The sequence below is a fragment of the Micrasema longulum genome, unplaced genomic scaffold, assembly GCF_059751315.1.
Source record: "Micrasema longulum isolate JH-2025_06_02 unplaced genomic scaffold, ASM5975131v1 h1tg000260l, whole genome shotgun sequence".
NCBI classification, from domain to species: domain Eukaryota; kingdom Metazoa; phylum Arthropoda; class Insecta; order Trichoptera; family Brachycentridae; genus Micrasema; species Micrasema longulum.
The window spans coordinates 135,501-161,338 of record NW_028277464.1 but is presented as its reverse complement, the minus strand read 5'-3'; the positions used below and the strand labels follow the sequence as shown (position 1 = coordinate 161,338).

The following is a 25,838-nucleotide window of genomic DNA, read 5'->3' as shown; positions in this document are numbered from 1 at the left end:
TTTTAAAATATGCGCTTAGTTATTTTTATTTAATGATTCAGCTTTTCTTTTGATCAGAATTGAAAGAAATGAAAAACAATTGCTTTGAGTTGTATCTTGTCAGAACAATATGTAGGTATCCATTATGTTGCTTCGCGAGCAGAACATTCAAATGCAGAATATGAAGGCGTATGTAAGTTGTTCTGGTATGAAACACAGTAACATCATAACATTTTCTTTGAAATGAGAAATGTTTTGTTTAATTTTGGGCCATTACGAAGTAACAGAAACACATTTATCGTCAGCGAAAAATTTAATGAGACTTTATTGCTCCCAAAATTTGTTTCAAAATATGCTTGACGACAATATTTTTTTGGGAAACATTGAGTTTTCAATTGTTCTCTTACGTTTATCTTTTGTTTAAACCGTGTATTTTTTATTACGCATAGTACGTGCTGTAAAGTAAAACTGATAAAATCATGTACTTATACACACGCACAGGCTATGCCGATGTGGGATTTTTTCTTTTATTTTTTTCTGCTTTATTTTATGTTATGTTCGTACGCTATGTAATGTAAGAAATTGTTTTCAATAAATATTTTTTTAAATAAATTAAAACGTGAACACGACATTTAAGATGAAAAATAATCAAATAAAGACGAATATTAAATTAAATTTCAACTACAATACGCATCAAAGAAATAGAAGAGCGTCAAATAATTTAACTTGCGAACAACCTAGGAGAAAAAGAAACAGTTTTGTGAATAAAGTTTTACAATTTACTTTCTAATTACTACGCACAAAACATGTACGCCCTCAAAAAACACCTTAAAAACAGTTCTTACAGCCTAATGTGACGAGTAATATGTGATGTTATTTTGTCGACTTTTAATAGTGTCATAATATATTATATCCCCTCATACCGGGTTGTGGTCCCGTGGCTAGTGTCTCGGACTCACAGACCAAAGGTCCGTGGTTCGAATCCCACTCTACCCCAACTTGATTCCATTTTCTAATAGTGAGTTATTTACAACTCGTTGAAAATGGCCCTCAAAATTAAATATTTGGGTAAATCATAAGAACGCAAATATTTCATTTAAAAAAAAAAAAAAAAAAAAAAATACCAGCACTTTTGCTGATTAGGAATATTTTGTGCAAATGAAATATGTAACGTAAAAAAAAAACATTAAAAATATGAATACCTACGTCCTAGTAATGTGCGAATTAATGTGAACACAGACAGATACGTTTTGAATATAGTTTTTTTTAAAGAAAATATAAATCTCTCCGTTTTATTCAATAGGAGATATACGAGTATGTCGACGCGCCTGAATGTTTAGTGTTTTTTTTTCATCAAACTAAGCCGAAAATTATTTTTTATTTTATGTCTCGTATTTTCAATGTGATTTTTTTCAATTTTTTAAATTACACCACCCGTGACGTTACGAGTTTAATTCAGTGAGTTTTCCTGACACTTAAAAAGAGAACCCCGTACCCTTCAAAACACGCTAAACATGGCTACCCGGAAACCGTAAATCTATCACAACACATAATTGATTGGCTATTCTAAACACATGTTGGCCTGATATCTGAAATAAATTATTTTTTACTCGAACGCATTTTTATCAATTTTTCATTCATTTTCGAGAAACTTCGCCGCGCAATTAAATGCTCTAATTCTTACGGCGTGTAAGAAAATATTTTTTATGTCCAATTTTCTGTAGCACTGAACTTCTTCATTACAGCTTCAATCACCTTGACGTTTGTCATACAATATATATTTCTTATGTTACACAAAAATATTATAACTGTCTATTTATTATAGGAGCGAAAATTCATTAACATTTTCTTGTATACCGGCCAGGCCATGTCTTTGTGGAATTTTTTGTTTACTATTTTTACTATTAATATATATTTCATTGCAATGTAATTATCCTTTATTTTTTGAATACTCTGTTTTACCTCTAATGTATATTAAAAAAAATAAAATTTATAAAAATATTTTTTTTTTTTAAACTAGCCTTTATCCCTCCTAGGATTAATATCTCGTGAGCTACGAAACGAATCAAAAGATTCACCTCGATGTTCTTGAAATAGTTCAACAACTTATTGGAAATATGACCAGGGCCTCGACTACAATGGGAAGTTAATATTTATCTTCAATTTTATCTACAAAGTAAAATTAAGTTTTCTGTATGAAAAGCAGAATACGCATGCATTTTTTCTTCTATATATGTTTAATTATAGATTACCGGCGAAGATACTTTAAATGTTCATGCAAATATACTCATTTTCGTACACAAATATCGGTTTTTCTTTATATAGTCGAAGATAACTCTGTTAACTTCCCCAATGGTGATTACAATTACAATTACAGATTACAATTAATCGGGGCCATGGTGTTGAATCGTGCTGGAAGATAAGTCTCCAACAGCTTGTTTTATTTATATCTAAAATCCACAAAAACACTATAACTCGGTGAACGTGACGAGCAGAACAACCGACATTAACAAAAACCTAATGCATAATAACAGGTTACGAGATTTTTTATATTAATAGTTGTCGAAATTGTTTGCAGCAGAGTACAGTACGTTCAAATGTTTAATAATTCTACGTTTTTTTTTTTTTTAGAGGAGGTCAACAGGTGGGATAGAGGAGGTATGGAAGGAGGTAATGAAAAATACACAACACCAAGACCAATTGAGAAAAAAATCTTTCTTGGATTTTTTTCTTGCAACTGGCGGGAATCGAATCCAATGTCAACGTGTTAGTGGCAGAACATTTACAAATAAAATATTCTAGTGTACCTACTAACACGAACGAAATTTGTATGTTTACTTGATGTTTATATACTCGAACAGAACGGATGTTTACGATGCTAATAAAATATAACTATCAATTATTAAAAAATGAAAATTTCCTTCATAATTTTCAGGTTTAAAAACGAGCACGTGCAAAACGGCTCGCAGTTGGCGTCACGTGACTTTGACGTCACAAGTCATGCCCGCCGAATACGTTTCTAATGAACATTACGTACAAGCATGGTGCGGTAACGTAATACGAGCCATTTGTCCTATAGGGCGCGAAACATCTCGTTTACAGGTAATTCAAAGTATGCGTATTTCAAACTATTATAAAAAAAATATCTGACGTACGTAGAAAATAATAATACCGTTGCCATCGTAATTTTTTGCTAATTTAAAAATGATAGTAAAAAAACGTGAAAATACTCTATTGTATGGCAATACCTCTTTAGTATAATATAACAGTATTTATCGATATTATTCCTGGCTGATTACTTGTTTTTCCTATCCTTCCTTTGACCCATACATCAAGAAATACAAAAATAGAAGATTTGGAACAAAACAAGCAACATTTTCAACGTTAAAAACATTGTCTAAAAATTCTTGGAATCGTTGCGCGTCGTTGTAAAAGTTATCATAAATCGTTACATAATTCATAGTGAACTTCCATCACCTAGTGCCCGAAACTGAAGAACATTCTCATTGTATCAAAGGTAGGTCCATTTCCGTGTTCCTTTCCTTTCTTTAAGTATTTCCAACCTTTTACAAAAATTAATGAAATTCGTTTTTTCGCTACGGTCCGCTTTTCGTTGAAATACCTCTATAAAATTAAACACATTTCCAAAGCACGTTTTGTGGGGTTATCTTTTATCCTTATTCTCGCCTATTAGTTCGCTAATCGTAATGGTGCGTAAATGACGACATAATGCAAAGAACCATTTTTTTATCCTACAAAGAACACAAACACTAAATTATAATATGGTGAACTAATGCAATTAGAAATATTATTCTTGTGCCTCAGAATATTACAAATCTTTTAAAAAATTAGCTGACAACATTACAAATCATTTTTGCTAAAAAATAATAATAGACTAATAAACTCTGGGACTTCAAGTTCACCGGGAAACGGATACCTACCCACTGTCATCTGACAGTGCAGAAATTTAATCATAAATTTCCTGTGTAAACAATTGATTGTGAATACATTTAATTGAACAATATATAACAATCTGGCGATACTAACGGATATAAAATCGCTGAGAAACACGGAATTAGTACATGACCTTTAAATCCCACCGGGAAGTAAAATGAACACTGGATGATAACAATAAGTCTATAGTTAGTCAAGTCAGGTCAGCCTCGGTCAGCCTCAGTAAGTTCATACAGTCAGTTCCATCATGTAGTCTCATAGTTTAGTACTTACACGGTTACTAGCTAATGTAAAACGATTACGTGGGTACTCTTTCTGTTACTCTATTTATTCATCATGTAATAAATACGCCTCAATGCATAACATTGTTTTCTTCTGTCAACCTCCAACTGGGTAGGAGCTCCTGTGCATCAAAATACATCAAATCCTACAATCTCATTACTATGCTAGCGGCGCACTACTACATATATGCGAACACGATACACATAAAAAAAACATGTTTATATTTTTATGTGTATTATTTAATATCATTTTTTGGTAGATATAATATGAAGTAGATAACATACTTTTTGAAAAATAAATTAAGTACCTATGTTAAATGTAAATCAGTTTTTTTTACTGGGGTGAATAGAGGGGGCAGTTGCACCAAAAGAATTGAAAAGTTGGAAATGAGGTCTGACTTTTCTTCATACAAACGTATTCCGTATTATCTTTCTGGATTATAGCATTAGAGCAGTGACTGTTATGATCTTTTTAATTAACATGGATGTTTTGTAGCTAAAGATCCAAAAAAAAGGTTCATGGATTATACTGATTACAGAATGAAATAATATATTGACCCTTCTACGTATAATGTAGTAACCCACAAATTGTCAATTTTGTTTTTTTAATGTATTTCATCTATATATCCTTTAATTCCAACGAAGAAAAAAAGATATTTTATAAATTATATATTAATAAATAAATAAAATATACAGAATAACAATGTACATTATCATCAGTGCTTCTTATGATTATGTACATCGTTTATGAGTATCAAATAATTATCATATGTTACACATACATTCGTACAATAAATTACTTTGTCTTTTACAAGACATAATATTGTACGTCATTCACAAGATATTTTACTTAACATCTTTTCCGAAGTGTAATATCGTAGGTGCATTTTTACAAAAACTGTAAAAAAAAATCAAATATTGTAACTGATATGAAATAAGATATAAAAATAAATACGTATTTTTCAAAAATCAGTCTATATTCAAATTTATACTGGACAAAAATATCTTTAAATCCTTCTCCTGTAAAATCATGTTTTGTGGGTTACGATATTATACATTGGAGCTGTCGATATAAGCGATGAGTTTACAACATCGAATATCAATTAGTTCATTTTGGCTGCAATATGCTCACATTGTGATGCTTTTTAATATAGCATACCTACCTATGTGTGCGGAAAATAATTAGCTCTAAATGAAGGTAATCAAACAAATTAGCTATTAGCCAATGTCTTCAGATTTTCCTCAGAAACCTTAGAAGTTCAGAAACATTAGGTTAGAATAATACAAAAAACTATCTTTTATTCTTAAATATTTTATTGCCAGCTTTATACAGATATATGTGATCATATATATGTATTAAAAAACATAATTATTTTAATTATGTTTTACAAATTATATGAATAAAAATTGACAAAATAACTTAAGTTAGTCCTGAAATAGTGTATAGCTAACATAGCACATTACGAATGAAAGCAAAATTATAAAATACATTACATACATACAATATGTACATATATTTAATATTAAACCTGTTAATATTATATTATAAATTTGTGTACATTTATTATTTATATATTTATTTATTTATGTACATGAATTTTTTACATTCAAATTTTAAACATTGGTATGATACATTAAAAAAATATTTTTTGGTTTTCATAGCATTTAGTTTTGCAAACGGCAAAAATACAATCGGACTTTTATATCGAAGTGATGGTTATCTATGGTGATGAAGTATCGTTGTTTTGTTTTAATATTAATTCATTTTTCCAGTAAGAATTTACCCGAGGGTTTGATATTTTTTGGGAGAACTGAGAATTTTTCCGGGGGAGTGGTATATTTTAGTAGTAGCGTGGTAGTAGCCTATTTCCCTTCTCAGCTTTCCAGCTATCCCTATGCCAAAAATCAATTCGATCGGTAGCTCCGTTGCGACGTGGAAACACAAACAAACAGACAAACACACTTTTGCATTTATAATTTTAGTGTGGATTTACATATATGTGCAATTTGGTACTAAATATTGAGTCGACAAATGAAAAATCGAGATGACTACACAAAATTTAAGATTTGAAAACAGTCCAATGCGCGTGTTCACGAAAACAAAACAATAAATTGCAACAAAAAGAGACTTATTAATTATTATGGTAATAATTTAACACATTTGACTAAATACAAATATTTTTGGATGACTTACACAATTCACATGTTTTAAAATGGCTCAACACTATCCAGTAGCATTATTAGGAAACATTTTCAGGTCAAATCCCCATCATTACTTTGTAATTATACAAACACATTTATCGTCAAACTTTTACTCTAAGGCATAGCGTCGTATCACTGATTATCATTAAGATATTTTGAAAATACACTTAAATAATATATAAAATATTCATATTCTATGTGTAAGTATCAAACAGAAATGACAAATCTCAATTTACATTTTTTGTTTTTTTACCTCATAAAATCAACTATTAAATAAATAAAATAAAATCATTGCATTGTCAGTATGAATTTTCAATCATGGACATGTATTTATTTTTATATCCAAACTATGCACAATCTTTGTCATATGGAAAATCATTGTTGATTTGTATTAAGTGACTAACTGTTGTTATTAAGCGATAATCATATTGTTTCTTGGTGTCAGTCTCTATAATGGATTATGATAAAGTTAAGAGGTTTTAGAGAAGTCGATCAATTTTTTTTTTCAGATATAAAAACATTAATTTTCAACACAAACAAAATATATTTTGGTAAATGTATAAATCTATTTCATAAATTATTTAAATATTATTTTCAATTAAAATACATATTATTCTCCACTCATTTGAAACAAATATGCGTCCTATATAAAAATATAAAAAAATCTAGTTTTTACATTACCATTCCAATAAGGTAACTCCTTCAAAATTGTCCAAATAATATCACAAAATCGACATTTTCAAAATTATGTTCAATTATGTTTTAATCAAGCTTAGTATTGAAAAAACAAACAAAAAAACCTTCTTTAGATGGATTTTTATAAGAATTTTGCTAACATTAATTTCGATGACATTACCCTGTCGTATGTTGAAAAGATCAACTTACCAAGATAAACAAATATTTTTGTTTATTTCAAAGTGTTGATTTTTGAAATAATATGCAAAATCATACATTTCACATTTGTTTCCTAAGTACATATAATCCTAAATTCAAATATGTAATTTGAAGTTTAATTTTAAATTGTAACAAAGGTAAATTTACACCTCTTTAATCAACTCTTCTGACAAACTGATATTTTCAATATACGATAGTCAAAATACACCTAATTCAAATATTAATATTCATAAGTTTCACAAAAATCCCCTTATCAAGAAATCTCCTTTTAATTTTATCAACTTAAAATTTTCTGAAAGAAAGAATAGCTAATATATAATGTGAAACAATTAAAATTACGTACAAGAGTATAAAAATCCCGAGTGCTTAGCATGCCGCATTTTCATTTCTCAAATTTGTTGGTATTCCATACAACATAAAATTATTTTCAAATTGTGTTTGCACTCGTTTCGGGCAATGCTTTTGTTGACTTTAGCTTAGCACGCAGCTTCTAAAGGATAACTGTGTCGCTATGGGAACAAAATTAACCATGGAACTTTTCAGAATTACCTTTATATAAAAATGGTTTTTTTTTACCAAGGATACCATACCAGTAGATAGAACATTACATTTAATTTCACCAATGATTCAATAATTATGTTACATAGTTTACTAATGTAATGAAGTTTAGGAACTACATGGACAGCACAAACGCTTTGATGACAGTATGAGGATAATCAGCTTTCAACAATTTTATCAATAAAATTACATCAAAATTTTATTTTAATAAATTGAGCTAAAACAGTCAAAGCCAAAAATATAAGCAATATTAAGAAATGTACAAAAACATTGCCACATCATTTTTAATATTTTTTTGTAAAACCATAAACATTTAGCTAATGTTTATAAAAGCACTTTTATTCATTATTTAAAGGATTTTATCATATTGATGTCATATTTCAATGTTAATTAGAAATATTCATACAATTTTAGTATACATAACGATAAAATGCAATCAGTAATCATTTTGTCACCAGAAGCAAAATATATAACAGCTCAAAATTTATAAGCTTCAATTTTGAATGAAGTACAGAAAAGGTGATGTTTTTCACTTTAAAACATATTTCTTTCAAAATGTATTTTTCAAACATCAAATTTAAAATCACACACCTGCATTATATTCGTAGTGACTAGATTAAAATGATGTTTATACATTACGTTTCACTTTACACTTTAAACTTCTTTCCTACATTGTACATAATATAATTATTTTATTTAATGTAACACTAAAATAATGTGCGAGTGTAGAAGTAACATCTTCAAAAATATAATCTATGTTTAATTGTTAATGAACACAATTGTTTATAATATTTTAATGCAGTAATATAGCTAATATTATCGATTTGTGTACATATTAGCATAATATACATACAAACGTATTTGTTGAACAGCATTTTCTGTAGTATAATACGTACATATTATATTTAGGTTTTGTTTGTTTAATTTACACTGTTTTTATTATCCTAAGTAAAGGCATAAATAATTGGTGACTCACATTGCAGTTAGGTGTAATCAATTATTATACAATGATAACACTAGAAAGGACTTATGTTAATTATACCTATGAGCATAAGAAATCAATTAGCTGCTGATTGATACAAACTTAAGTCTAGTAATCCTAAGTATTAATTAACAGACTGAACAAGAAATGGAGAACACTCGCCAAAATTATTCAATACAATAACAACAAAATCTTTAGTGTCTTGTTACCGAGTCAGATTAATCCAAAATATATATATATATATATATATATTCATTAAGGCGTGAATTTTGTAGGAGAATGCAAAATTCATAAAACTTCACAAGTTGAAAGATAATTTTATTGAGACGATTGTTCGAAGTTGTCGGCGGAAAACTAATTTAAAACACAAAAATATGAAGCAAGCCATCAATAAAATATTGGACAAATTTTGGTAAAAGTCTTAAAAGATGAAAAAGATCGTCCGGTACTTTTATAAGCTGAATAGAGAAATTAAAAAAAAAACATCTAAACCGCAAAGTACAGCCATAAAAGACTCCTTTTTAATGCTGTTTTTTGACAATACGAGCAATCACTTATTTCAAATACATTTTGACTATATTTTAGATGCACTCTTGCTTACAATAATCATATTGCCTGACTAATAAATAGTAATTTACACCACAAATATTTTTTAATAAATACATATGTAAAACAATGCGATCAATCTTGTTTCCATTGCTATTTTTGTGAGTTAATTTAATTTTACGCGAACCACTCATTTCCCTTTAATCTGAGTTGAAATTTCATCATATGAAAGTAATGCTTACTTCAGTATTAGCGGTATCGTCTGTGGAAGTTGAGTAAATGCACTGTTTCATGTGTCAGGTGACTGACACGCAAAGGCTAGAGGAAGAGGTATATAGTAATGCGAATATCACCTGCGGGGATCGGTGCTGTATACAGATACTGTAGAATCTCTAGCACCCACAGCCAGAGCGCATCTGAAAATAGAAACATTTTTTAAACCTAAAATACTATTTTATATAACTAAAAACTGCATTTTTATAAAATGAATTTCCTTACAATTACAAATAAACAGTAATCAAATTAAAAGATGTTTTGAGAATTCCCACAGCTTATTAATTATCTTAACTGACATTTTTACCCATATTTTTATCTATTGAAAATGTTGCTTTTTAGTAGATAAACAATATTTTAATCGAAATTCAGAAATCCGATAAATTTAAGGGGTCTACAAAAAAACCTATTTACTAATTTTTATTGTATGAAAGTGTCTCCCTTTTTTATACAATTACATAAAAAATAATAAGCATTATTATTTTATCAAAAATTTAGATGTTTGAGAGGTTTTTATATTTAAAAAAAAAAAAAAAAATGGCTTGACTTGAGCCAATAAGTTAATGACTTATGGGTTTTCTGAAAATTACAATTAATTTATTATTACATTATTTTTCTGTCAGCAAAATTAAAATGATATAAATGTTCATCTGAATATTTACAATAAAAAACAAGACTGAAAAGTAAAATATCAATTGTAACAGTAGAGATAGAAAATATTATATTTGTTGGAAAACTTACAAATGTATTTTTATAACTGTTTTTTTTTATTTTATTAGGCCTAGTGTTTGAAATCAATGACTATACAAAAAAATTATGTCTAAAGTTGTCACTTGTCTAGATTAGCATTTAGAAATGGATATAACAATTACAGAAAGTAATTAAATATTTATTATAATTAAACATATTTAAATAATGTATGAATTACCTCTCCGGGTGGAAGGAGAGACACGAAACAGGCCCAATGCGTGGCCCCATAAAGCCTTCGTGGAATTTGATAGAATTGAGAGTTGATCCACTCTTGTTGTACACTCCAATAAACTGATTAGAAAATCCACTGAAAATAAAACGAAATTTTAATGAAAGATTTTGATAATTAACCCATTTTTTACAAATTACAAAATAACTAATATTTGTACATTTTGTTTTTTGTTAGGAGTTCAAAAAAATAAATTGTGAAGATTTTACTTAAGTTTAGGTACAGACTTTCTAAAATAAAACTAAATATTTATTAAATGAATTCATATCATTTTTAAGTGTACTGAAATATTTAATTTACAGTTTACATGCTAAGTACATGGATATAATAATATGTTGTCAATATTTTAAAATCTCACCAAGCAAACACATCAGCATACTGATGCACAGCCATTGCAGTCATTCCCTGGGACGTCCTTATACAAGCTATGTTGGAAGGTTTTCTCAAATCGTATATTCGAACCTCGCCAGAAATGCTTGAAAAATGGAAAAAAGAAAATAGTACAGGTAAACAAACATAAGTATGTAAGTCAAACTTATTCGAACACAAAATTAATTTGAAAAATATTTTATTTTAAATTACTATGTCACAGTTTTAAAACATATTTTATTCTGAAAACAACACAGAACTCGAAACAATTTGAAAAAAATATATTCCAAAATAATATTAATTTACAAAGCCTGTTTTTAATTACATATTAAAACTTTCAGGAGTATTAACCATAGTTATTATATACTACGGGGAGAGGTGAATGTTTCAGACTCCTAAAAATGAGAATAAAGTCAACTCGGAACAATCTACCATAAAGGAGTACAGACGTTTAATAAGTTGCCGCATCGTTTCGTCGGATGGCGATGGTGTTTGTTAAAAACAAACATTCATATGGGCAGCTAAAGTGTCATCAGAGAGTATGAATTAAAATCAATCTTCTTTAAAATCATTATTGTATACAATATGTATTAATAAAGTATTAAAAGTAATTTTGGTTTTCGTACAAATATCTGCAAATTTTTATATCGTATTTAAAAAACATTAAATAATTATGTTACATTAACAATGTTGTGTTGTGTTCTATAAACAAATTAGTATTATAAATCGAAGATAAAAAAAATGGGACATTTCAATATTTTATTGCATTAAGAATGAGTAAAATAAATAATAAATTGTTAAGTTATGATATTGCACTCACCATCCGGTTATGAGATTGTATCCTGAAGGGCCGAGATGAGCCTGCAGGAGAGCACTCTGGTGATGGTGCTTGTACACCTGGGGGCCAGGCCGACGGACTCGGGAGTCCCATATACGCAGAGAGCCATCCGCGAACCCGCACGCCACCATGCGCCCGTGTCGCGAGATGCAAGTCGCTGCGCAGTCAGCCTCTGGAAATGCAAGACGCATTCCAGTTAATACAAGACTCCCTCAAAAAGCGTACTGTGATTATGATCAAACCCAATGAGGAAGTTCAGAGCTTTATCAGTTGCAATAATATTTGTGTATTTACTGAGATAATATAGAGTAATCAAACTAAATAACACTATTGTGCAAGGTAAGATGATTCATTTACGAACTAATCTCTATGATTGAAGTAGTGCATTCAGACTCATTGAGATAAAATGCAGAATAGAAGCAGCCCGAACAGGATTTAACAAAATGAAAAATCTTCTTTGTGACGATAATATAAACCTTAAGCTGAGACAACGAATGGTTAAATGTTATATATGGTCTGTCTTACTGTACGGTGTAGAGGCGTGGACTCTAAAATTTAATATTATAAACTGCCTTGAAGCATTTGAAATGTGGATCCACCGTAGAATGTTAAGAATATCTTGGACCGATATGATAACCAACAATTAAGTATTACGTAGAGCCAATACTAATAGAGAACTATTCACCACTATTAAGCTCCGTAAGATTTCATATTTTGGCCATGTGTTGAGAGGTGATAAATATGCCATGCTTCAGCTTGTCACCAAGGGAAAGATCGAGGCACGTAGAGGGGTCGGAAGAAAACAGCTTTCCTGGCTTCGAAACATCCGAGCATGGACCAGGATTAGAACTGTGGAGGAGCTGTTTCGCACTGCTCAGGATAGGGAAGCTTTCTCTCAAGTGATCGTCAACGTCGGGGGGACCCGACATGACACGTGAAGAAGAAGAAGATACAGACTCAGAGGCAGCAATCTGTATTCTTTTGTTTACAATATTTAAACTAACAGTAGTCTAACATACATATTTAAACAGAAAAAAACAGTATATTTACCCGTATTAATGTCCACAAGTTTTCTCTCACAGCACGCATCCCATAGCTGCACTACACGTGCGGCACCAGCCACTGCGAGAGTTTGGCTCCACTGTTGCCATTCCATTACCAAGCCGGGACCTGTTAATTATACATTGAATTTGTAAATAATTAGTAAAATTCTTATAAAATAAATATTTTTAACTCTTAAAAGACCATGCAAAAAATCCCTCTGGAAATGGTGCGGGACATTGTGTTACATAAGGCAAAAGATGATGATAAAAAAAAATTAACACATACATATCATATGCTGTTAAATAATCTTTTTTCCATAATTTGTAAAAACGATAATTTAGGCCTGCCCCTAAGCAAAATGTGACATCCTTATTGAAAATAATAATCTTGTATTTTATATAGACTCATGTGACATCATAGCCACGGGTTGATAAAAATACAAATATGGTATATTCATGACTGTATTGATTATTAAACATGGTAATACGTATGACTTAACACAAGCAAAAAAAAAAAACATTCGACCGGAGTTCGTGCAACAGTCAAAACAATGGGTTTCTCCGGACGAAAGTACTCCGAAGCGTCTAAAAACGCAACAATGGACGGGAAAGGTTATGGCCTCCGTATTTTGGGATGCGCATGGAGTAACATTTATTGACTATCTTGATAAAGGTAAATCCATAACTGGTGCATATTATTCATCATTATTGGATTATTTGAAAATTGAAATTGTAGAAAAACGGCCGCATTTGAAGAAGAAAAAAATTCTCTATCATCATAACAATGCGCCTGCTCAGTCATCGTTAGTTGCGCAAGCAAAATTGTACAAAATCGGGTTTGAACAGGTTCCTCAACCACCGTATTCGCCTGACCTGGTCCCCAACGACCTCTACCTGTTTCCAAGCCTGAAGAGATGGCTCACCGGTTTTACTAAAATAAGGAACTCATAGCTGAAACTGCGGCCTATTTTGGAGAGCTTCCGAAGGACTACTTTTTGAACGGGATAAAAAAGTTAGAAAATTGTTGGAAAAATCATTGTATTTACTTACAAAATTATTAATGTTTGTTGTTTTTAAATAAACATTAGAAAAAATATTAAAACTAATTTAATGAAATCATTGAAAATAAGTTAAAATATTCAACATTCCCATCTATTCCACTTTTTACAATTACATGAAACTTTTTTGGCAGTAATAATAATAATATTTTTATGTAATCATTGCATTTTTATTCTGATTTTTCATTTCCTAACTTTAGCATTTTCCTTAATTTTACACTGTTTTTTGTTGCTCCTGTGAAAAACGTAAAAAAAAGGGGTTTTACGGTAATCTCTTTTTGCCTTTTCTTGCACATAAAATACTTAATTAAAAGGCTGTTTTCCCTGCAATGGCGCCTAGACTAGCATCTGAATAGTAAGAGCGATTGATGTACCGATGCAGTGCCCTATGCACCGCACCTATGGGTGTGGATAAGTAGACGATAACGGTGAAATAGAAGGATAAATTAATTTATAATTAAGGATTTATCTACCTGTGCCTTTGGAAGCTTGGTTCGTAGGCAGCTGCGAACTGGGTTCAGCCAGGGCTCTCCAAGCTGTGACCAAGCGGGGCTCCCTGGCAGCCGCTCCTCGAGTCCCCGTGGGGGCGAGCCCGGGTCCCGGGCCGGGCCGGTACAGGGCTACCGCCCCGCAGGAAGCCCCGCACAGGAGCAGGCGGCCCGCGTCATGTGCATTCACATACTGCAGGGCGGTTAGCCGGGCTCCCGGACGCCATTGGCCATAGGAAAGCTTGGCGCCTGTGCCCCAATCCCATATACTGAAATTTAAACAATTTTAATATTAGAAATTAACAGAAGAAGATAAAAAACATAAGAAAAAAAAAAGAAAGCACGAACTGATATTGTATTAAATAGGTGCGAAGGTTTTCACGGTCACTGTTATAAATATTATGTATCTTTTTTGGGTAATACCGTGTATGTTGGATGGTTCCCAGCACTACATATGACAAAAACGAATAGATATGTGCCTACTGCCGGCTGCGACACAGTACAAATTACTAGTACATAAACATAATTATTCTTTCCTACAAAACTAGAAATGTGCCTACTGCTGACTGTGACACGGTACAAATTACTAGTACATAAACACATACATTTCTTTATAAAACACACAGTTTTCCCTGAAGATGGCTCCTGCAATGGTAGCCGAAACGTCGGATCAAATCCAACATACACGGTATTACCCAAAAAAGATACATAATATTGTATTGTTTAAATACCTTATTGGACATGATAGATCCGTGCACTATGTAAGGCTGTGAGAAGTTAGTAAGCAGAACTAGCAATGGTCCTGGTGCCGGCTCTTATGTATGAAAGCAAAGTATGGAATTGAAAAAACAAAAAAGTAGGCTGAATGCTGTCAAAATGCAATCTCTCAGGCGAATGTGAACAAATGTTGCGATCTGTGTATTGTGTAAGGCTGAAGAGTTCTGCGTTGGTTTGGACATGTAGAGCGAACGGACAACGAAAGAACAGGTAAAAAGATTTACGAAGCTAATGGATGCAGAAAACCAGAAAGTGAACAAATACTTGAAGATGAACATGTCAAAAGTCGGAATAATTGACGCGCGTGGATGATAAGATGAACGAATGTAGACAGGGAGATATGAGATATTCTATCCTCTCTGTCTACCCCTACAGTGAAACGGTGTGATGGTTTGTTTAGAACATTTAAATGTATGGCAAAACTTCTCCACAATGTATGAAAAACATATAAAAATTGAGACCATCTGTCCAAGTGAGATCCACCACCACACCATCAAAACGCTTGTTATAGGAGGCTGCTGCGTCCGTTCTCGGACTTCCATGTTAGTTATGAAGTCAAACAACCTTATGCCTAATATTCTGCTCTGCTGAGCCAAAAATTCGTAAGATAAAAAATGTAGTTTTGCATTTTTTTGTAATGGATATTTGACAGCCTCACATATTTACTAAACCATCAAGTCATTTCTGTTTCTCTTTCTTTCAAAACATATCTTGAATAAAAGGAAATCAGATTGGCATTTTGACTGAGTATAGACTCGAGTTCCAGACAGCACAAATCGTGTTTAAAGTTGCTCCAGCAATTCCAAAGCGGGTTGCAAGCTCTTTTTGCAAGCCACCATCCTCAGTTAAGTGAACTCCCAAATATTTAAAGCTGTCAACTATCTCAATCTATGGAGGGTGATCAAGGTCAGGACAGAATTTGTTGTACACAATTCGGGTCTTTTTAGTATTAATATTAAGACCCAGACAAGCGGAGTTTTCCTGCAGTCTGTCAACAGTTTCCTGAAGATCACCAATAAACTTTGGGGGAATTCACTTCTACACCTTGGTCAGGTAACAATGATTTACATAATATAAAATTAATGAAAAATGTAATCCTACAGGATTACAATTTGAATTATTTAATTCCAAAAACACGTACAACATTTGCTCAGAAGAATTTCTCATTTGTGGCCCCAAGAGTGTTCAATGTCCTGGATGAACATATTAAGTTCTCCAAAACGAAAGCCATTTTCAGGAGGAGTGAACAAGTCAGGATTTTATCTAAGAGAAGAGACCATTGCAGGAGACTGCTGCGAGGTATTGCATAGATTTATATACTATTAAGCGTGTTGTCCAGATGCCCTTTAAAATATATGTATGTATATGATATTATAATTTATTTTTATTTGAGCTATTATTTAATTATGTACATGCTTCCACTTTCCATTATGTTGTATCCCAACTCAACACAGGGCCCTTGGCCTCATAGAGTTTGGGATACGTTATTATTGTATTTTATATCTACATACCTACAATAGGTAAATAAAATACACATTATAGAAGCAGAGGATTATGAAATAAATTTCTTATTTCATTCACATAAAAAGTAATGCTATTTCAAAATTGTATAAGTATCATACAGTACAAATTTAATGAACACTTGTAAATTGACAAAGTATGATAAACTTGTTATACATACCCAAAGGAATCTTTAGCTGCTACAGCAATATGTTGGTCATACGGATGGAAAATAATGACTGAGGGTGGTAACGGACTTCTTGCATTGAATACTTGCGACTCCAACTTGCTCAGCGACATCCGATTTTGTTCCTCTGTTAGTTGAAAAAAAACGGTTTTTAATAAATATGTAAATAAAACTGAATTAGATTATAATAATTTATGTAAAAATTATGTATGAATCCCATCGAAAGGGTGCTGAACCCTGTTTGTTTCCAAATTCATTGGAAAGGACGTAATGGAATGTAATGTGGCACCAATTTTCTGATCACACCCCCCTATCTATCTGCACTTAATGGTGCATAATAGGGAAATATCACATACTACGAATACCGATAAAAATACGGTAACACCTCGTTTCTACGTTCCTCAATTTTACATTTTCCTGCTTTTTACACCGAAATGTTCAGGACCCATTTTTCTTGGTACATTCATATTTTTTTTTCATTTTTATTTAGAATTCATTGATATGTCGAAAAAGCCAAAATTACGTCGTAATAATGGTGCCGCGGTCCGCGCGCCACTGCAAGTGCCACGCGAATGAAGAATAAAAACAGGTAAACAATTACTAAAGGATAAATTATTGTCTTAACCTAAATTCAAAGCAGGTGCAGTTTAATTAACCCTTTTGTTTAAGTGTCTTCCTTTAGGGTTAGTTTAAGTTTTCATTTTAACAAAAACGTCATATTGACTTGTACAAATCATGATACGCAGTTAATAAACGCTTAGGAACAATAAAGTTTCGATATCAATAAATTGCGATGTTTAAAGAGTAACAATAGAAATATTTAAAATTATAAAAAAGATGGTTTAAAAAGTTGTCATAAAAGGGTGAAACAATTTTGCAGCGATCTATATGACAGTTGTTTTAAGTGATGCCATAGAAAAAAAGTGATACCGTATGAAAAAAATATACTAACATTTAGGGGAAAAAATATTGTACGTTATTTTATGCAAATTCAAAATTTCATTTTCGTTATTTTTTATTTACACAAAATAATTTTAAAGTGCTGTTTTTAAATCAAATAAAAAACAGATTAATTATTTGAAAAAATACAAAATATAAAAATATTTTTAGTAAAACCATTGAAAATAGTCAAAAAAATATTAACAATCCTGGTGATAACACCGTTTTTACGACTTTTCTGGAAGTGTATGTACACTAAAGTGTAGCAAATCATTTTTATTTTTATGTAATTCCTATTTTTCCCATACATTTTCATTTCCTCACTTAACCGTTTTCCTCAGTTTTACACTTTTTTCCTTGCCTTAAAAAACGTAAAAAGGGGTTTCACTGTATATGGATTTAGAAAAATGAATAGTGTTTTCAAAAGAGTGGAGTAATGTTTCGTGAAGATGTTATATTTAAATTTAAACCGTCAAAAACAAAGTTCACAATTTACATGAATCATGACATATTGGGCGTAGCAAATGTAATGACCATTAAAAATTATAAATTCAAAAATATTTTTTATGCTATTAATAAGTAGCAAAAAATACTTTTTTACTCGACAGTTTTTCATAAATTGTAAAAAAAGTGATATTTCCCTATGTATCCAACAAAAATAAATGTGTAAATTTTTTTGCACTTTATATTCTCTACATTTGTAAAATACCTGAATCAACTCTTTTATCTAAAGTAATACCAAATTTTAAAATTAAATTTTACTTTTTTAGGTTACTGTTGTTCCTTATTTTTTAAAAGTCAACTCAGTTCTTACCTCTGGCTTCTTTTCTGAGCGTTTTATTTCTTCCATACCTCCATTGTCTTTCTTGATACATACGGCTTTCTATGTCCTGCAATAGAAACATAAAATAATGAGATATAAAGAATAATAAAGAATAATATAAATAATAAAGAATAATGTTTTTATCCCGAAAAAATATATCACTATCGTGAAAGTTTTTATTGTTAAATAACAAAACTAACTATCTAATTTCTTCTTAATACCACAGGAGCGAAGCTGCGGGTGAAACAAGTGAATAATAAATACAGAAATGTATTAAAAACATGAAATATTTCCTGAAAAATACTGTTCACATTTGTTTTAAATGTAAAAATGACTTCTTTAAAAAAGAAAAGTACCTTTTTATTTCCTTCGTCTTTGGTGAGAGATCGGTTTATTTTGAGAGATTTCATAGGATATATTTTCATTAAAGCCCAAGGCATAAAAATTACCGCATTTCAAAAATACACTTTTCTGGGTGGGGATTGCAATCGGATGATACGGAAGCCATACCATATTTTCACTATGAAGGTATAGTTAAACATAAATTTTCCAGAGAGATTATGAAGATACACTATGAACTCTGTATCTTTGAGTTTTGATGTAAGTACATGAATAGCTATCAAGACACTGCGTGGTTATCTACGGGCTGGGAGTGACAACAATCATGTTCAAACAAGCACTTTTTGCTTTAAAAATTTATTTAAACATTAAATTGTTTTTGGGTCGGCAACTTTTTATCGCAGAAGCCTAATAAAGGAAATAAGTTGATTTTAATTTGACATTGAGGCAGAAAAGCTTCATAATCAAGGTAGCAGTGACAGTGCCATCTATTGGTTGAATTTAATAATTTGAGGTAGTAACAGCAGGCTTATTCTTTCACAATTTCGTTTGGTAAGTTCGTTAATTTGTCATATATATCCATCTCACTCTAACGCGATCAAAACTGTATTTCGCTCTCTTTCCCTCTCATACGATATGAATGAATTTAAAAAACTAATTTTACAGAATAAGGCCACAGGGTATGTGTCAGATCATGACGTTAGAAATAACATTGCCGCAAGATGCAATAGCAATACATCAGAAGAAATATTGCCCCTATGGAATTTAAATATTTTTATTTAATTTTAGGTAAAAGCAGCTTCATAATACCTGGGTGGAAAGAGATAATAGAAAAATTAAGTATACCGTCTAGATACATACCGATAGATAGAGTTTGTAAAAATCTCCTTAGCATTGTTCTACACTGTTTTAGTCATAAAGCGTATAAATGAATAAAAAGTGATTTTTATGCTTAAAAGAAAATTAATCTAGCTACCGACCTTCTGCCACTGTTCGTCATCGCTAGTCCCGGCGAAGTGGCTGCTGGCCCACGTGACGAACTGGGTGCTGACAATAGGGCGGCGCGCCGTCCCCTCCCCGGCAGCGCTGCTGCTCCCGCGTGGCGTGCCCGGGGGGCCCCGCCCCCCCGAGCCGGCCGAGCGGGCCGCGCCCTCCTCGGATATGGTGACAGGAAGCACTGATCGGCGACTGCGGTTACCTATGAAATAAGAAGGATTAGTGAGTGATAGACGAAGCCCTCGGTCTCGGGCGATGGTTTGTTGGCATATATTTGCCTGTCATACCTAAACAAGACCATTACCCCGGCTCCCGGGGGACCGAGTCACCTTCTCAGTTGTGCTTCTCACAAGCGCTTCGGTACGGCGGAACAGGTAGACGGGGCACAAATCTTCTCTCAGGCCTCCCGAACATACTTCGGACTATGGGCTGTTGGGAGACAGCGGAGTCGGGCAGGACATTGTGTTGAGGTTGGCAGCGGAGGGAAAATAGTCAACGGTGGTATCCTAAGCCCTAGTTAGCAAGTGGAGTTACTGTCTCGGCATCAGGTGACAACCGGCCGTAAAAAACAAAACAACAAATGTGCTAGTCCGACGTGTAGGCTGACGATTAGGAGGGCTGGGGGATATTTGGCCAGGAGGAAGAAGAGTTTTAGTTTCCTTTTAAAAAAAAAAAAAAATTTAAAAGTGATAGACGAAATTAGACGAAATTAGACATAGTAACTATAATTACAACGCAAATCATCATCATTCCCCTTTCCACACCTAGCAGTGCATAGGGCACTGATATGTAATCGAAGCAAACACAGCATATTTCGATCATCTGTAACACTTCAAGTGCCAGTTCAGAATAATTGCAACATTGCATTTTAAACAACCTTAGAAATCAATATTTCACATTCTACCAGCCAGGAATCGATCCCGGGAACCCAAGAATGGTAGGCGAAAACGCGAACCACTAAACTACTAGGCAGACATATTATCTCCACTCGATTTCCCTTTTCAGCATTTTTACCTGAGAGTAACCACTGAGTCGAAAACACTTGTCCAGGGTTCTGGTCTATTTCACACACAAAACTGTATTCATGTATTATACAAAAAATGATCTAGGACCTACGGTAACAATAATTGGAAAACCCTCCTCGTGACGCTTGAGTCTCCAAAGATATCAATGTTTCTCGCAGCGCCTTTGTGTAACTTGTTATACTGTCTACACATGCAAGATAGAGGGTTATAAAAAATTATCAACTCTGAATATATTTAGTTAACATAGTCGTGAATAAATATTGTTAAAATTTGATTACCTGGAAGTGGTAAAGTGCGAGCATGATCATTCAAATAGGTGGCTCGTGTATTCGGAGAAGGAGGGAGCGATGAGCTGTTGCCACTGCTGCCACCGCCAAACCTTCCCTCCACACACAACTCCCGAGATAAACTTAGTTCCAAAACCTTAAAAAACAAAACATTTATTTTACATAAATATAATCAGCGTCATCCTCCTTTCTGCACCCAGTAACGCATACCGCCATCATACGAAGAAGGGCCGTAACTACGTCGGAGTAAATTCTGAGGAAATTAGCGTCGACACCGCGAGCATACAACGAAAACTGGCCAAGTCAGAATTCTTGTTCTCTTAGTTTTGGTTCACTTTTGATTTTAAGTTTCTTTTGCTTTACACAGTACAAAGCATTATCAATGTATGTAAGTGTTTTGATTTTGTCAATTTTTCCTGTAGCAGATGTTTATAATCTCAATCAATATACAATTGAAGACGTGAGTGAATAAAGATGTTATGTGACAAAAACAAAAAGCAAAGATATCTGAGGTTAAAGTTTTGAACACCAGTACATTTTTTTTATTATTGCTAATAGCAATATCTTCCAGCCAACCAAAAGATAGGCTGGTCAAAAGAAGAGTTGGTTAAAAATTTGTACTAAAAAATAAAAACATCTATCAAAAGATACTGTGGCGCCTCCGTCATAAACAATCCTCAAGGACCTACCGAGGAGCGAAACCACGCAAGCGAATGCAGCTCGTTAAGTTACCAGCCTGCGGTTCAATACCCAGCCGGAAGTAGAGGGCGACCAGAACAAAGGCTATAAAAGGCGCGAAGTTCAAGGCCCGTCCTTCTCTCCTTGTCCGAAACTCAACTGCAGTACTTCCTCACATAAAATTAGTCTTCTATAAAACACGTGTTAGATATAAATTCGAAGTAAGTTAGATTTTATTGAACGTGTAATAAAATATCTTTGTATTACACGCCAGTTTTCTTATAAAATAAATAGTGTTATCCATGTAAGTAAGCCGTTCTTATTTCTTGTGTGATAATATATATGTGAATCCTTTTCCCCGCCACCTTCTGAAAAGAACGTAGTAGGGTGTTGAGCGAGAGGCCATAAGGCACCGACGGGACCGATTGCAGGCTCCGGCAGGGACGCGAGGCCCCGAGCGGATGGATGCAGGTAAAAAGGACGATTGCCTAATCCTACCTCACGCACACGCCTGTGCGTATAAAAGTTACACACAGCGTGTACAGAGAGACCCCGACAGGTAAGCCAAAGGCCGCAAACTACCCCCACAATACTTACATGAAAAAAAAACTAATTAATTAAAAATAACAGCTGTTTTTTAATGGGGAGATAAGGTGTGCTCATATTAACTTAAATAAAAGTATATTATGTTATACATATTAAATGATGAGGAATGTGGAATCAGATAATGAGTTTGGAAGGAGAAAGAAAGAGGTACCAAGGAAAGAAAAGGAATTAAAGATATATTTTTAAAAACAATAAAATACAGGGAGTTCGGGATTCCAAGGATACATAGTAATGTTTCAGGCATTGTATTTTATGCATTATTCATAAAATAACACTTTTATTCGTTCTCGAAATCGGTTTTCTGCAAAAAAAAACCACCGTACTATGTCTTGGGTATCGCAAGTCTGTCTAATTTCTTGATTCCGGATTCTGTCCTTTAGGGTTTTTGCTGCCCTTAGTACTTTCATCTCCGACCTTCTGAACAGAATTTTCGCTCTCACCGTATCTGCCCTTCAGTGGCAAATCATCAAAATAGGCAATTATGCACAGCTTACCATTATATTTGACTTTCGATAATATTTTTTTATAGTAAATATGTCTTTGGGAAAATACATAAAATATTTTTTATTTAATATAAATTACCAACACTATTTATATCTTCCTATAAAAAAATATCTATGAAGTGCGCCCAGCCTGTTCTCAGTGAACGATGAAACTAACTGATTACCTCAGCTTATTCATCCATACAAAAAAGTACACTGTATTTAACATAGTGTACCTTACGCTTAAGATACCAGTCCAACAGCAATGAAATATTGGAAATAAAAAAAACTTCAAAATCAATATTCCACATCCACCAAGACAGGAATCCAACCCAGGACCTCAAGAATGGTAGGCAAACGTGACAACCACTACACAACAATGCGGACTTATCTCCACTTGATTTTCTTAGTCAGAATTTTCACCTGAGGCAGCCATCGAGTCAAAAGCACTCGCCTAGGATTCTGGCGCATAAGAAACACAAACTGTATTCTTTATCTGCCTAGACACAGGGAATACATAAATATACCTTACACTATTTTGTTCATATGAATTTGATTTGTGAATTTGAATGTTATTTACCTGATTTTTTATAAAATTGACTACTTTATTGGCCATATCAGCAACTTGCGGGTGGGGATCTAATCCTAGAGTGGACATCACAGACCACAGCTTCATATACACCGACCCAAAACCTAAAAAAAACATTCAGGTTGTAAAACCGTGAATTTTGCCGATTTTGACATAAAATGAACATCATACACATTAATGTTTTCAATTTTTGTAACACTGAAAATTATATTTTTTTACCCTGGCAATACTTTTAAACAACTCTTTAGTGTATTTTTTTACAGCAAAAGCAACACATTGCAATCTTCCAGAAGGTTTTAATGGTTATTGTTTCTATCAAAAATCCATGAGCGTGAATTACTGAGTCCAGTTATGCAACTTTTTCACATTTGATAACAAGATTTTTTTAAAGAAATTACATTGTTAGAAAGATAAATAATTGTTAAATTGGATTTCATAACATATCTCTGTAAAGTTATTTCTTTAATCAATAAATATAATCATTTAATAATATTATAATACATATTTATTAATTTTGTAAAGATTTTTATTTATGATTTTGGTTTATTTTTATCACTCTTATTATTTGTGAAGAAAAATTAAGTTAACGTGGTGGCCAGGTTTGTCTCGGGTCTCAAAAGGTTAAAAAAAAAACACAAAAAAATATTTTTTAAATAGGTTAACTTAGCAATCATGATTACCTATTGTGGGAAGTCCCTGCAGAGTTCCACTGGAGCCGAGCGAGGATATGGAGCTGGAGCTGGACACACGCATGAGGCGTTCTGAGGGGCTGGACGGTAGGCTTGTGTCCAGGGCATCTCTCCCAGTGTCCACGGCACCACCCGAATACATGCGGCTTCTCTCTCTACCAGAAAACCAACTTTGTGAACATTTTATTTTATTTATTTAATACATATATTGAGTTTTGCCTCTTATTACGTTTCTGTAGATGTCCATATTGAGAGAAATTATAACTTTTTTTCATGTTTTGTGGTTTTTTTGTCTATTCCTGGATCTATTATTAACTCTATGGTTGCTTTTTCGTTTCTGACATGTTGTCTACCCTGTCCTGGACACCATAGAAGAGTTCTTGTCTCATAAAGTCTTTATGCAAAAAATCAACCATAGAGTTAATCATAGACCTGAAAAAAAATCTCTCAATGTGGACTCCAGACATCATTCAGAACACAATACAAAATATTTTTACTTCAATTTTCTGGATACTCTAATCGCTCTATTAAGTCTCCATCTAACATGGCTCAGCCCATTAGTCCAATTATAAGTAGTTTGTAAGTATATAGTTGAGAATATTGTTCATTGTTTCAGCATTAAGCTAAAACCAACTTCCGTCATTCAAAATGCACCAATAATTGCTTTAAAAAAATAATTACCTGCTTCCTCCACGCTGATGTGTTTGCCCTGGTGATCTTCCTTCTTGTAGAGAAACAGCTATGAAGTGTGGTTCAAACGTTAGCACCAACCATTGCAAAGCTGTAAATATTTTACATATTCAAATAATATATTTTTTCTAATAATTAGAACCCCGTTCAAAAAACAATACAATATATATTCTTTAAATATTTAAAGATTAAAAGTATTATTTAGACAGATAGATATTTCAACAGAGAAGGAAATTCTCAAATTATTTCATGTATATTATGTTAATTTTTGTGCCGTAAAAGAGCTAAAGACCTTATTTTTATGTATGTGAAACTTCTTCAAATTTAACCCAACTAGAATAAATCTATCATTATTTTAATAGATGTTTACATGTATATCAAAGAAATTCATTAAGAGCAAATTCCCATACCCACTTGCTAAAAAATACATATTTTCAATAATGGCCAAAACACAAGAAGCAGCTAATTAAATAGCCTCTGTAAACTTTTTTATTCACTCCGCAAATAATATATCCATCAAATAATTAAAGGTAACATCTAAACAATAAAAAGATGCCGACCCGCTAAAAGCTCAGCTCGTACTATGGGGCTCATGTCCTGATGAGCAATCTTGGCCAGCGTTACGGCAACTTGTTGATCGATACTATTGGCATGGTCCGTCCTTTCCCGCCCGGAAGATATGAATGTTCCGAGTGCATACACTCCAGCTGCACGCACCTATAATGTTATATAATACACAATGATTCAACACATTTTGATAATAAATTCTAAAGCCAGCTAAGCAGAA

The 25,838-nt window shown here is 32.6% G+C and overlaps 1 protein-coding gene across 1 annotated transcript in view; it reads right to left on the bottom strand.

Moving 5' to 3' along the window:
* Nucleotides 1-5,538: 5,538 nt before the first annotated feature.
* raptor (regulatory associated protein of MTOR complex 1) overlaps nucleotides 5,539-25,838 on the bottom strand; it is a 38,068-nt gene continuing 17,768 nt past the window's right edge. Inside the window, exons 13-26 of the mRNA XM_088223955.1 lie at nucleotides 25,612-25,768; nucleotides 25,043-25,142; nucleotides 24,353-24,516; nucleotides 23,664-23,776; nucleotides 21,309-21,453; nucleotides 19,990-20,207; nucleotides 18,662-18,737; nucleotides 16,903-17,035; nucleotides 14,430-14,713; nucleotides 12,906-13,025; nucleotides 11,838-12,027; nucleotides 11,007-11,123; nucleotides 10,598-10,726; nucleotides 5,539-9,812 (exon numbers count right to left, since the gene is read on the bottom strand). Coding sequence (XP_088080081.1) covers nucleotides 9,746-9,812; nucleotides 10,598-10,726; nucleotides 11,007-11,123; nucleotides 11,838-12,027; nucleotides 12,906-13,025; nucleotides 14,430-14,713; nucleotides 16,903-17,035; nucleotides 18,662-18,737; nucleotides 19,990-20,207; nucleotides 21,309-21,453; nucleotides 23,664-23,776; nucleotides 24,353-24,516; nucleotides 25,043-25,142; nucleotides 25,612-25,768 — 2,013 coding nt within the window. The 3' untranslated portion in view covers nucleotides 5,539-9,745. The remainder of the gene's footprint in view (nucleotides 9,813-10,597; nucleotides 10,727-11,006; nucleotides 11,124-11,837; nucleotides 12,028-12,905; nucleotides 13,026-14,429; nucleotides 14,714-16,902; nucleotides 17,036-18,661; nucleotides 18,738-19,989; nucleotides 20,208-21,308; nucleotides 21,454-23,663; nucleotides 23,777-24,352; nucleotides 24,517-25,042; nucleotides 25,143-25,611; nucleotides 25,769-25,838) is intronic.